At 35.4% G+C, this 13,250-nt stretch overlaps 1 protein-coding gene across 1 annotated transcript in view; it reads right to left on the bottom strand.

Annotated features, from left to right (window-relative positions):
- Positions 1-1,263: 1,263 nt before the first annotated feature.
- The window catches only part of LOC111415967 (protein embryonic gonad-like), a 76,010-nt gene continuing 64,023 nt past the window's right edge, over positions 1,264-13,250 (bottom strand). Inside the window, exon 3 of the mRNA XM_023047877.2 lies at positions 1,264-2,217. Coding sequence (XP_022903645.1) covers positions 1,366-2,217 — 852 coding nt within the window. The 3' untranslated portion in view covers positions 1,264-1,365. The remainder of the gene's footprint in view (positions 2,218-13,250) is intronic.

The following is a 13,250-nucleotide window of genomic DNA, read 5'->3' as shown; positions in this document are numbered from 1 at the left end:
TATTAGAACAAACACCTACCTATTTCTTTAATCTATTCCTTTATTTCCTCCAACTCGAATTTATACTTTATGTAAAGCTTTCAGGAGGCATTTAAGATCTTCGTGTGCGAGCACATGCCATCTGTACAATCACAGCGCATTTACATTTAAGGGTTCTCCTCGAAGAGATAGTTTCGTTTTCAATTTATCTTAAGAATAAGTCCGGAGTCGAGTAAAGAGTCGAGACAAAAGTGAAAAATGCCCCGCGTAGATAACAGTGGATGGTCGCTAAAGCCGTAAAACAAATGCAGCCTCATTTAGTTTATATATACGCCCGCGGCATCGCGTGAGCAGAGATATGTACCCGATATCGGTGACACGTGATATCGGCGATATGTGGGCGTCCGACAACTGTAGCATGGAACCACCCAAGGCGTCGAAGTCACGCAACCGGCCTTAGAAAACCGTCCGGATAATCGGCTATCGCTTTAGCGAGCCGTTTACTCTTCACCACTTCACGCAACACTTCTAAGAGTAAGTTAGTGTATCCAGATCCAGAACTAACCGTGAGGTAATGAGTTTTAAATTACCATAATTAAGGTGTTTAATTTCTTGTGGTAGTTTAAGGCTAATTTAGTTTAATTTTAATTGTTTAAATGATTTTGATAGATAGTAAAGAAATAAAACATCAATTCTAACAAAACATTTTTATTACAAAAAAGCAAAAATATTTTATGTATAACATAAGGCACTTTTTACTGGCCAGTAAACTAATACTTATACTGGAATTCTGGAAATCATTCGTAGGTATACTATAACAATCGATTTTAGACACATTTATTTAAAAATAATGGCAATTGGAGAATTATAGAAAATGTCGAACGAGTTTTATTGAAGTATTATACACGATAACAGCAAAAATATACAAAAAAAAATAATAAACTCTGAAGTATTACCCCATAACTGACCTTAAAGTATAAAAAAGTAGAATATAATAAATACGTTTATCTGCTACTATTAACAGTTTCGAGAAGGAATCTTATTAGGCAAGCACTTTACGCATCAGGTACTCACATCAACGTGATTTTCTTACGAGGCAAGTGTAAAAATTGCCGCGCAAGTTGAAAACTGGCATCTTTCACGCTTGAGCTCCGTTAAAAAAAAATACATAGTCGAGTTGCAAAAAGGAACATGGTCCAATAATTACAATTACGTAGTACAAATACAATATAAAGGTAATATATTTATATAAAAATAAACTTTCTATTTTGTTCTTTTTTTGTAAAAAAATATAATAATAAAATCTGATTTACGATCGATCACAACCTGCGTTTTATTTATTTTATTTACTTTATATTTTTGATTTAAAAATTTCTTTTGTTAATCCTAGTTTGTAACTAACGACGGATCAGTTTGTCGGTCTAAAGTTAAATCTAAAGGCACTGACTTCACCGATTCTTCAACACATACTTCTATGCTTAGTTCGGAAGACGAGGAGCCGTCAATCGGCGCTCTCGAAGGAGGTGTCGGTTCTTTTTTGTCTTTTAATGATAAATCTATAGGTTCTTCTTGATTCAGAGCTTGAGTTGCTATTGTTAACGGCGCTCTAATCCAAAGGTCTCTCCAAAGCGCAGGATCGGCGGTGGTTTGAGTCGGAGGTAACCATCTCGGAACAATTCCACTCGGTGACGTGGCTGGTAAGGATGAGGGCGACGCTGGTGGCACATTATTTAAAGAACCCACGAACTTTCGTCTACTGAAGCACTCAGTGTCACTCACCGACGCCGGTATTTTTTTACTCGAAGAACCACTCGACGACCAATCCCTTTCGCTCGACGGCGACGAAGATAGTTTCATATACCCCAAAGAACTCGTGGACCTAAGATCATCCTCGGGATCCGCCGATGAAGCACCACTATCTGACTCCGAGCTTCTCGTGTCCCTGGAAAGCTGAGGATTTCGGAACATTGGTAGGTAAGGGTGCGGCCTGAGGAGGTTTGCAGCGGCCGCAATGTTTGTAGCACCCTGTTGCTGCTGCTCTTGGAGAAGGCAATGAATTTTGAACCAATTCGAACGTCTCCCATAACGGGATCCACTCTTGGACATTCCCACAAGAATACATTTTCGTAATCTGCACGCTTTGCACGCCGTCCGATTTTTCTTATTGATTACGCATTTATCGTTGTTTTTACATTCCGAGATTGAGGATCTGTTGTTGTAAGTTCGTCCAAAAAATGACTGCAAAAAAAAGAAATTAAGAATTATTACAAAGTAGTTTAATGACATATCTAAAAATTAATAAGTTTTGTATTAATAAATAATAACTAATCTTAATTTTAGAGTTAATAAATTTCCGAGGAAGTACTTAGCTTAAACAGAATAAATGATCACGTCCAAAATGTTGACCAAAATCTAATTATATAATTTCGCGAGACTTTTCAATATAGCTGTCTGAATTTAGTGTATTAAAAAATGCAGATGTTTTTATAGATGCTATCGAAACGTATAAGGGTTGTGTAAATGTATTCGAGGATTGTCAATGTTGTTGGATGTTTTTGCGTTGAGTTGGTGGAAAAGCCTTATAAGAATTACCGAGAATTTTTTGTTACCGAACAAGACAAAAATACTCCCAGTGATGTTTTTATTTGTAAAGCGAGACCGTTATTTACATAATTACCAAGTGGTGACGTAAAAAAAACGATTTAACTTGACATGGTTTATAGTTTATTACTTAATAAAACTACAGAAAAGTTCCCCTCCAAAATTAACACATCTTCTAATTTGTTGACAAGTAGTAAAATCTAACCGTGACAATAGAAAACGACAACACTGGTTAAGAGAATGTTTATAATGACGCATTAAGTCAAAAAAGTGGTCAAGATTAAATACGTTGCTTATGAGCAATCATTATATCTGTCGAAAGGAAGATAGCCAAGGATACGACAACTTTATACACACTCTAAAGGACAAAATTCGTAACTAGTATTGATTTCGAATCTGGAACAGATTGCTCTAAGAGAGCATGTACTTCCCCATTTGATATTTGCTATTTCATCATATGCCATTTGAGTATAAAATTGGCACAGTAGTTTGGATGATGTGTTGGTATTCGCGTATTTGAAATATATGCATATTTTGAATGAAAGTGTTGATATCCACGTTAATGACTTAGGATTGATATTTACTCGTTTATGCCCATCTCGACTTGCGACTAAATAGAGAAAATGTTATTTTTAATGCCACGTAGTAAAATATCTACGACAGTTAACTCTTCAAAGACTGCATGTATACTATGGTAGATTTTCCAATGTTACAAAACCGAAAGGATGATAGTATTAATCCAAAATTTACTCAAACGACGAAACCGTTAAAGACCTAACAAAGAAATTTGACAAATTCGGGCAATTAAAAAAAGTCTTGAAACTCTTAAGTAACTTTTAATAATGTTCTGCAACTTGCAATAGTGCAATTGTTGTGGTTTTGGACCTTACTTCGAGGGGAAAGAGAAGATGAATATCTTGTTGAATATGAATCAAGAGTATAAGGCTCTATAACCACTGTTATCCCTGATGATCAAAGGTTAAGATGGATATTAACTATGAAGACTCCTATAGATCGATTACTTCACTACTGGAATATATAATGCTGATACGTTATCAAGACCACTCTATCACCATAAAGAGTCAGTTTCTGTTACATATGTGTGATTGCTATTGACTTACCAAATCGATCATTTGAAAATGTTCGTATTTAACAAAGAAAAGATCCGGACTTGAAACTGATAATAGATAAGCTTATAGAAAAAAAAAGTAACAAGAGTCTTTGTGAGTCTGTGGAGACGGTCTTCATGAGAAATACATGAAGGGTTGATCACTACTGCAGATTGGAAAGGATACCTTTTTCAGTAATGTACAAATTCACCTATTGGACTGGACCTTGATCATGGTTATTTAATGGCTGTATCAACACACGATAAGAAACAAGTGATGTATAAATATTAACACTACGACATTATGTGACCATTAATTACGAAACATATAGAGTGTAAAAGTTATAAAGCAACCAACCAGAAATCTGTTCGTTTACTACAGACACTTGTTTTTCCTCAAAACTTGGACACCGTTGCTGTTGTAACTAATCCATTTGATAAGTTACCCGAAATCTCTGATGACTATAAGTTAGTGAATATAGCAATCAGCGAGTGACCAAGAACAACAATGTTCCGCAGCAGTAAGAAAATGGAATGTTTGGAAGCAGTAAATATGAATTGCTTAAGAAGTATCAGGAGAGAGCAAAAAGATAGTTACAACAGTTAGTAACCAAAAAAAAACAAACAGAAAGGAATGCAAGAATAGCCAAAATCAAGTACGAAATAGTGCCAATAAACATGATAACAAAAAAAGAAAGCTATTCATTAGATATTGGAGATATGTAGCCTTAACGGGAGTTGATCCGAAGAAGAAAAAATGAAAACTTGGTAAACGCAAACTTAAAATTGCTCCAAGATTAATAACATAAAAATGTAAGTATGTACTTGAAAAGAAGAAAAACAATACACAAAAGTAGAACTAATCTAAAGAATATCTATCGAACCGGTATCTGAAGACGATTACAAGAAACTGAGTAAGTATTTTGAAGAAGTATGCCGTAATTATCACACATACGGACTAAAATTAGAAAATAACTGAAAGTTCTATTAAGAAGAATAGTAACAATAAGACCTTAACAGACAGGGTTACTCAGTAATTAAATCAACATGCATGAAGGGAAGAAGTGAATGAATACCACTAAAACCATATAACCAACACTGAAGCATGAAATCACTAATACTACCGCCCAAATAAATAACATATTTGTGAGTATTATCATGCAATATATAACATATGTTTGATTGTATGACTCAAAATTTGATTTCTCTATATCCCCAAGCTAATATGATGAAACGGAAAAGTAGAGTTTCGAAAGTATCTGGTTGTTTAATAACAGCTTTAGAAAACCTAACCCCAGAAGTACTTTGGTTTCTAAAACGGCTGCTAAAAATTTGATAAGTTACCCGAAACATCAATGAGAATCAAGAAAGTCGTTAAAGGACGTATAGTGATGCCCGAATAATAAGAAGTCCGCAATTTAAAGTTGAAAATAACGTTTTGGCGGACTCGGCCGTGCTTAGTAGTGCTGAAAGAAACCATTACAATAATCTAATATAAGCTTTTAAATTACAGCTACATATTTCTTTGAGAAAATACCATTCATGCCCCAAGAAATCCTGCTATGATATTGACCTAGAAAGATCGTCGCTAATAGTCAATCTCTGTTGTTATTAAATGGTATCGGAATTAATAAAATACCACGAGTTCAATCCCTCAAAATTAATTGCAATGAATTATTAATAAACGGTAATTCAAATTTTATATTCATCGTCAAATTAAATAAAACATAACTATTAACAAGCAGTCCAACGATATATGGTGAAATAATGAAGAGGTGAACATTTTGACATCTATTTATTATTTTCTGGACGATCCCATATGACCTGCATAAGGTATATTGTGACACATCATGATAACATACTCTATTGGTAGTAATCCTCATCATTGTCTTCCTTCGTCAAATAGTCAAATTGTTTGTTTTCCTTGATCACTTATTTATTCATGATGGGCAGAATATAGAACGTTCTTTATTACGAAACCTCTTTCTTTTTGGTTTCATAATTTCTTCCATTAAAACATATAGCGAAGTTAGAGCATTTATATTTCAGATTCGAACGGTTTTATACTCTAATTCAAATGAGTGTTCTGTCAATAAAATGGGTCATCTCAACATTAGAAATCGGAAGTTAATTTCAATTAACCGAAGCAGCGCCGCATATACAATCGTTTAATTGCATTTACTGGATTCTTATATGGTGTCAGCAATTTCAGTGCATTCCTAATTCCATAAATTACTAAGTTCCACTAACTCAATCATCGTGCATGAAACTTGGCAATGAAACATCTTCGCCTATAAATGACAATGATTGAAAATACATATTCGTTGAATTTCCTTTCATAGTTTTTTAGCGGAAATATGAAAAGGAAATTATAATTTGAACTGCAAAGGTTTTTACTACAAAAAACGAAGTTACGAAACTTAGCTTGGAAAATAATTTATAGAAGGTAAAAATTCAAGCTTCTCAAATTTTTTGATTAATTTAATTTTAACAGCACTGTATTTTTCATCCTCTTCCTCAAAAAGTAGGAAAGGATTTTTTTTTGTCTCTTTGTATATCATTGGAAAATGATGTGCAAATTTAAGTTCAATAGCATTATGTTTTTATCGTGTTTATTTACAAATATAAAAAGAAAATTTTACATCTCAGTTGTTATTTCTTTGGAAAATCTAATTTTCTTGACATTTGTCAAATTACGAGTTGAGCAGAGATTTCATTCAAATTAATTTTAACTGCAAGGCAGTCAATAATGTCTGTAGCAACAAAAAATTGAAAATTGAGTTTTATAGCATTTTTCTTGAATTGAAGTTGGTTGTAATTTCAGATCGCTTTAACTTCTTTTAACTATAGACATTTTCTTTGCCAGTTGTTATTTCTTTAGAAAATCAATATTCCGTGAATTTTTACAAATGCATTGTTGCCTTGTATTTCTCATAATCCAAATAACATTCGTTTACATTAATAATGATCGTTGTATGTAGAGGTCTTATACACAAAAGTACTTAGCGTTTCTCATTTAATTCATCGTTTCTTCTTGTTTATATAACAGAAAATAATCCCTATCGTTATTACATTCTGCCCTCGCTAAATGTAGTAGACTTACATTCTGAGGTTTTCTTTAATACTGACAACTGCAATGAATTTGTGCAGCAAATTTTGTAGGACGATTCACTCATGAGTGTAATATCTCCTTTATCTCCTCCGATAATTCCTTTTAATGTTGTGTATTATAAAGTGAGACTTTGAACCCTCATTTATTTGTTTTACGATTTCAACAAAGTACTCAAGAAATGTATGATTACGTCTGGTTTTATTAAAGATACTTTATCAAACATTGATCAGAAAAGCTTTGCATTCAATCAATACTATGAATAAAATCAACCATCAGTTACTATAGTTTTATAATTAGATAAGGGAGTTTGATCCATGTTGACCAGTTATTTTCTATAATATAAATAAAAACAATACTTTTGCTGGTCTTTTTTATTTACTGTCTGACCGGTTTCGGCTTACGCCATCATCAGAGACATTAATAATGCAACATTAGATTTTAGCAATACCTTAAATCCATTCTGTTGCTCATATACAGTTTTACTCTAACATTGTGTATACATTTGCAAAATATAAAATTAAAAATCGAGTTTTGTTACAGAGATGCAATAGATGTTAGCGTATTCTAAGAACACGGAAGTAGATGCGACAATAGGAAAATCGTTCCTCGCCATGATTTTATTGAGACGAATCGTCCGAATATCGCTACATTCAAACGTCAGCAATGCGCATTTGTCTGCGGATGCCGTAAACGGCATCGGACCGCTAATAAAACGGGCTTTCGTAGCACACACACACATACAGACACAAGAGCAAAGAGGAATCGACGGAGAAGAGAAGACGGCAGTCGCGGAACCGCGCGTTCGCAAAAATGCACGGTAAAATATTGCGCCGTTCCCGGCAAGAACGAATGCGTTACGCGATCTCATCGGACATAACGTACGGATGCCTAACATCGCCCGGTGACGACACGTCGAATTGAATAATGGACGGTGTTGTATGAATTTTTCAATTAGCCCGGTTACAAGCGCGACTCGTAGAAGCGGATAGTGAACCAGTCGTATTTGTGTTTAACATCTTGCGCGTTCCTCTTCAGATACTTATCGACAGGTTTTCACCGGTAAAATGTCTTAAATGTTTCAAACGTGCAACGATGTTATGGAAAACGTTCTGGAAATTTGTGCGCATGCGTTCATCTGACGGCAATTATCCTTGATGAACAGTTAGCAGTAAATAAAATAATCGCCGTCCAAGAAGAACAATAGAAATAGAATAGACAGCCAATATAAATGTTAATGACGAAAGCCTCAAGACTGCAGAAGTAATTATAATTCAGGTATTGCAAAAACGACAATTATAAATCATCTGGTCGCCATTTTTACACTACCGTTAACTAGATCTACTTTTCGCGTTTACGCACGTCACTCTTGACGCTAATCATCATCCGATGCAGTTTTACCACGGTGATAATTAGCGAACGGCGTATTGTAAGGCGTTATTAAATATTTTTACTCATTATATTGGTTAAAAGTGGCACCGACGACGTTGCCGCCTGCCGGTAGCGTATTGAACTGTCGACGTCCACAGCGATCGGTATTCCAGATCCAAGCATTTTTTGCTCGTTAGCGTGGATGGGTAAATTGATAACGTGCGGATTTAATTGTCGGATGCGATCTGGTCCCGCGCCTTGTCACGCCATGCACACGCTATTTGTAGATTCACTAAAAAACCACATAGATTTTCAAATTAGATACACAACGGTTTTCTTACACCTTTTTGCAAACTACGTCTCAGAAAACCAACCCATTCAATGATACACATCGATCCAAAAGGATGTTATTACCTGTACCTATTCATTATATTATTTTATTATAACTGTACATGAAAATATACTTTGATTGTCACTATTTATTTAATATCCTTATTTTCAGTAAAATACATTCATTCACAATCAGTATAGATTATTTTGATGACGTCGATTTGTAATAGATGATTAAATCTTGATTGTATGATAGGAAGGAATTAATAAAAGTGTATAATGTGGTAGAGTTGCGTTCGTGTTCTCGCGGGTTCTGGTACGTGTAGTGGTTGAAATTTTGTGGCCTCCCGGTTCCCATAAAGCACTCGAACGTACGATAGAACTGCTTGTAAAATTTGCTCGGACAAGAGCCAAGGTAACTGCTCCGGCAGCTTGTAATTCCGGTACGCGCGATGTCGGGCGCGTTTATGTTTTTAATAACGACCGTCCACGGCCGTATATTCAAATGCGAACATTTATTGTTTATCTGTACAGCGAAAAGGCATCTCGACATGCCTTATTACCGAGTCGTAACGCATCTACGCCCGTACTTTACGATACGGGACCATATACTCTTGATACGGTTTCAGCGTCCTCGGATGAATTGTCGACGGTGATAGTGGTAATGGGACTCAAAACATGCGCGAGATAATCTTAATAATAGTTTTCTACGGTGCACGACCGAGATTCATCTAGCATATAGCGGTACGTAAAACTGGAATGTTTCCACAAAATTACATCAAAACTAAACCATATAAGAACATAAGTTGATGTAGGTAAGTACTTTAAGATATTTTATGTATTTGGTCAAAATGTAAATAATATTTCAAACAACCAATAAAGTTAGTACTCCTTTCCATTTCTAACAAAATTTTCTGTTTTAGTTCATGTATTCATCAAAACGGCTATAAGATGTAAGTTATACAGATAACCTCAGTGTAGTTTGAAACGCTGGGAAGATGTTGAATCTGTGGGAATGAAAGTTGTTCATCTTTTATATAAAAATATGCGTTAGAAAAACTGGTCTAATAACCAAAAGTTGATCTTAATAAATAATAGATTACGTAGGTTGATGATGCGAATCCGTATGATATTTACGATGATAAGACAATAACCAATATAAATTCAAATGTAATATTAGGCCGAGTCGTCTAAACGCAATTACCCCATTGTCTCAAATGTTACGTTTACATTTTAATTGGATTCCATAAATCGATGGGGCCGGCTCTAGGTGGCGCCCGGGGCGGCCTTTGTTTTCCGCGGCACACATTATAATCGCCTTCGCCCGATTCGGAGCGCGCGGCGTTAACACCTATGGCCGTGTTAACACGGCGTCGACATCGCCGAACACGAAGTTGACGCAGCTCCGGCCCTCTCTTACACGTGTCGGACATGACGCGCGCGCCTCAAAATAACGAAAATACACGGTCTTCGCGACCTATGACACCTCTCTTCTTCTCTACCCGTCCGTCGTCGTCGTCTCGAACGGGGCTGTCCTACAACCGCGGTTCGATTGCGTTAGAAAGTGGAAGTTTTACAATTCGGACTGGAGTAGCGCGTGACTTATGCGTCGCTTCCTCGGAGAGTCGAAAGCGGGCAGATAGCCTTAAAGCGGCGCTTTATTGCCCGTCCCGTTTAGAAAAACGAGGCGTCACGGACCGAAAGGAATACTAATGATATCTGTGACAAAATCGCCGTGGACGGAGACGATAAAGACTACGATACACCAAGCTGAAAACCGTGTAGTCGACGACAACGCGGCTTATTTATTCATTGGTTTGTTATGCCGAAAAGGAAAATGTTAAGAGCGATTATTACATAACAAACGATTCATACATCCAGAGATATCGTGAAATATCTAACGGGTTTTATTATCTTCTTGTGCTTATCTATTAAGAAAATGTACAATATTTACTTAAGATTAAACTGAAACTAGAATTAACACTAGAACTAACACTAGACCTAGAACTAGAAACTTTAGGGTTTAGTCATCTTAAGAGACGTACGGATAAACCTAAATGTTTCTAGTTCTAGGTCTAGTGTTAGTTCTAGTTTTAATAATAATATCTCTTTATTATCCAAGAGGAAGACCCAATTACAGGACAATGTACAAAAAAAGATAAAGTAAGATGTGAAGCGCACAAAACAAAAATTAATAAAAATTCAAGTAAATTCAGAACAAAAACAAGAAAAAAGAATGAGCCCTCGGTATGTACTTCTGATGCCAGGTCTGGGTATAATGAATCCAATTCGAGCAAGAAGTGAAGGCGAGTCGACAGTACAATTGACGATGTTCGATAAACATTTTTTACTAGCATCTTCTCTACGATTGCTCATAGATAAAAAGTCAAGCTCCGGATACTGACCAACTGTTTTAAAGTGTAAGTATTTTAAGAACCTCTTCTGCACTCTCTCAAGCATGAACTGGTGAGAAGTATAACAAAGATACCAAACCAGAAAACTATATTCCAATTTTGTACGAACAAACGCATAGAAAAGTACTGTTAATGCTCATAGTTAATACTACATAAAACTCAATGCACCAGAGGCTGACTTTACTATAGCGTCAACATGGTCTTTGAATTGCAACTGGTCATCGAATAAGACACCCAGATCTCGAATAGCGCATTCTCTGCGTGTTGCTTAAACTCCCACACAATAGTTAAACGTTATTGCCTTATTACACCTTGTGTAAGATGCGACAACGCATTTTGCTATATGAAGATCAATTTCATTCTGTACAGACCTGGAACTGATAATGTTTAGACTGCGCTGTAAGATAACACAGTCTTCAGGGGATGTTACACGAGCGAATATCTTTAAGTCATCGGCGTAAGCAAGCACATTACAATCAAGTCGTCGTAACAGATCATTCAAACAAACATTGAAAAGAAGGGGACCCAGGTTGGAACCCTGTGGAACACTAGAGCCAGCAGTGAACGTATCAGATTTAAAACCGTTGTAGCTCACATAGCAAAGTCTATTGGAGAGATAAGATGAAATTAAATCTACTGCAGAGTTTAAAAAGAAGTATTCTATGATCTTATCTCTCAACTAAGTCATAGTTGAGCAACCAGTCATAAATCCGTGCTGATGATCAGATATATACAGTGCGCGGCAAAATTATGGAACATATTCCTTAAATTGATAACAAATTTTTTTTGCAAAAATGGTATAAATCATAATACCCATTATGACACCATATTCACTTCCTGATAGTCATTTTTTATGAGTTATGACGTCATCGACATTTTTTTTTTAAACGGCACCATATGCATTTGTTTACAAAATCTGAAAGGATATTTTTTTCTGCGACCAACGATGTAAATATCGATATGTAACCCATATCGAATAAGAATAATATATACCATAAAGAAAATTTTGAGAAAATTAGCTTTAAAGGTACAAATTTAATTTTTTTTTTAGAACGTAAAAATACCATTACCCATGGATAACCATGGAAACGCTTTGTTTAGTTTTAATAATGTCTGTTCAAAAACGTCAAAATTAGTTTTGTGACTGTTTGATTAAATTGAAACAATTTTTATAGCGATTAATTTCTGTATTTTTGCATTGTTTTCTGTGTTGTAATTGTTTGTTTGTATTTTTTTTTCCTGTTTTATGTTGTTTAGTTTTGTATTAGTTATTTTGTGTTATATGCTGATTGAGATTGTTTATTGGTTTTTATTTTTTGCCGTGTTCTGTGTTTATTAGTCCAGTTTTGTTCAATATTTGTTACTGTTTTGTTTTTATTTTTGAGGATTTGTTGTTACGGTTTTGAGCATTTGTTCCCTAATTATTTTATAATAATTATGGCTCATTTAAGTGAAACCCAACGCATAGAAATTTTAATTCTTATTGGATGTGGAGAGGTATGCAATTTGTTTAATGCAAAGTACCCTGGCAGAGTTATTAGTAGATCAACAGTTAGCAAAATTGAGATGAAATTTAGAGAAACTGGACATGTTAAGCACATTGCACAAGCTGGACGTCCTAAAATCAACGAAAACGTGAAACTTAATATTTTGTTAACTGTTGAAGGTGATCCCCATAGTAATTCGAGACAAATTGCAGCGAATCATCAACTTTCTCAGCGATCTGTACTACATGTGCCACGAGCAGAAAGGTACCATCAGGAAATTAATATGGTGTCATAATGTGTGTTATGATTTATGATTAACCAAAATTGACCAGTTTCGCCATTTTTGCAAAAAAAAAGTTTGTTATCAATTTATTGAATATGTTCCATAATTTTGCCGCGCATTGTATGGGCGAAGACAGTAACTCATTCTGGAGTATAGCAACATCTCGAAGATCTTTGGGCAATTGTTCAAAATGCCAATTTTCAAGAACCGGCGTTATCCGAGTTTCTTTCCATATAGCAGAAAAAGTTTAGTTTTTAAGCATAAATTAAATATAAAACTTTAATAACAAAACTTGGGAGACCGTCGTCGTCAGCGGTAAAGTCATTTTTTAATCGTTTGATACCTATTTCTACCTCCTCGACAGAAAATGGAGTAATGTAGAAGGATGTAGGACAGTTGACTTGCTGGTTACAGTTATAGATAGTTGTAGGTCCAGGATTGAAGGCTTCAGAAAACAAGACAGAGAAGGCCTGCGCTATTCCCAGGAGATTAGAGATCTCGGAGCCAGCAAAGGTCATACAGCCTGGAATGCGCGACTTAATATATTTCTGATTCACGTAAAACCAGA

The sequence above is a fragment of the Onthophagus taurus genome, chromosome 1 (assembly GCF_036711975.1).
Source record: "Onthophagus taurus isolate NC chromosome 1, IU_Otau_3.0, whole genome shotgun sequence".
Lineage (NCBI taxonomy): Eukaryota > Metazoa > Arthropoda > Insecta > Coleoptera > Scarabaeidae > Onthophagus > Onthophagus taurus.
The sequence above is the reverse complement of the archived record's forward strand: the minus strand, read 5'-3'. Positions and strand labels throughout refer to the sequence as shown.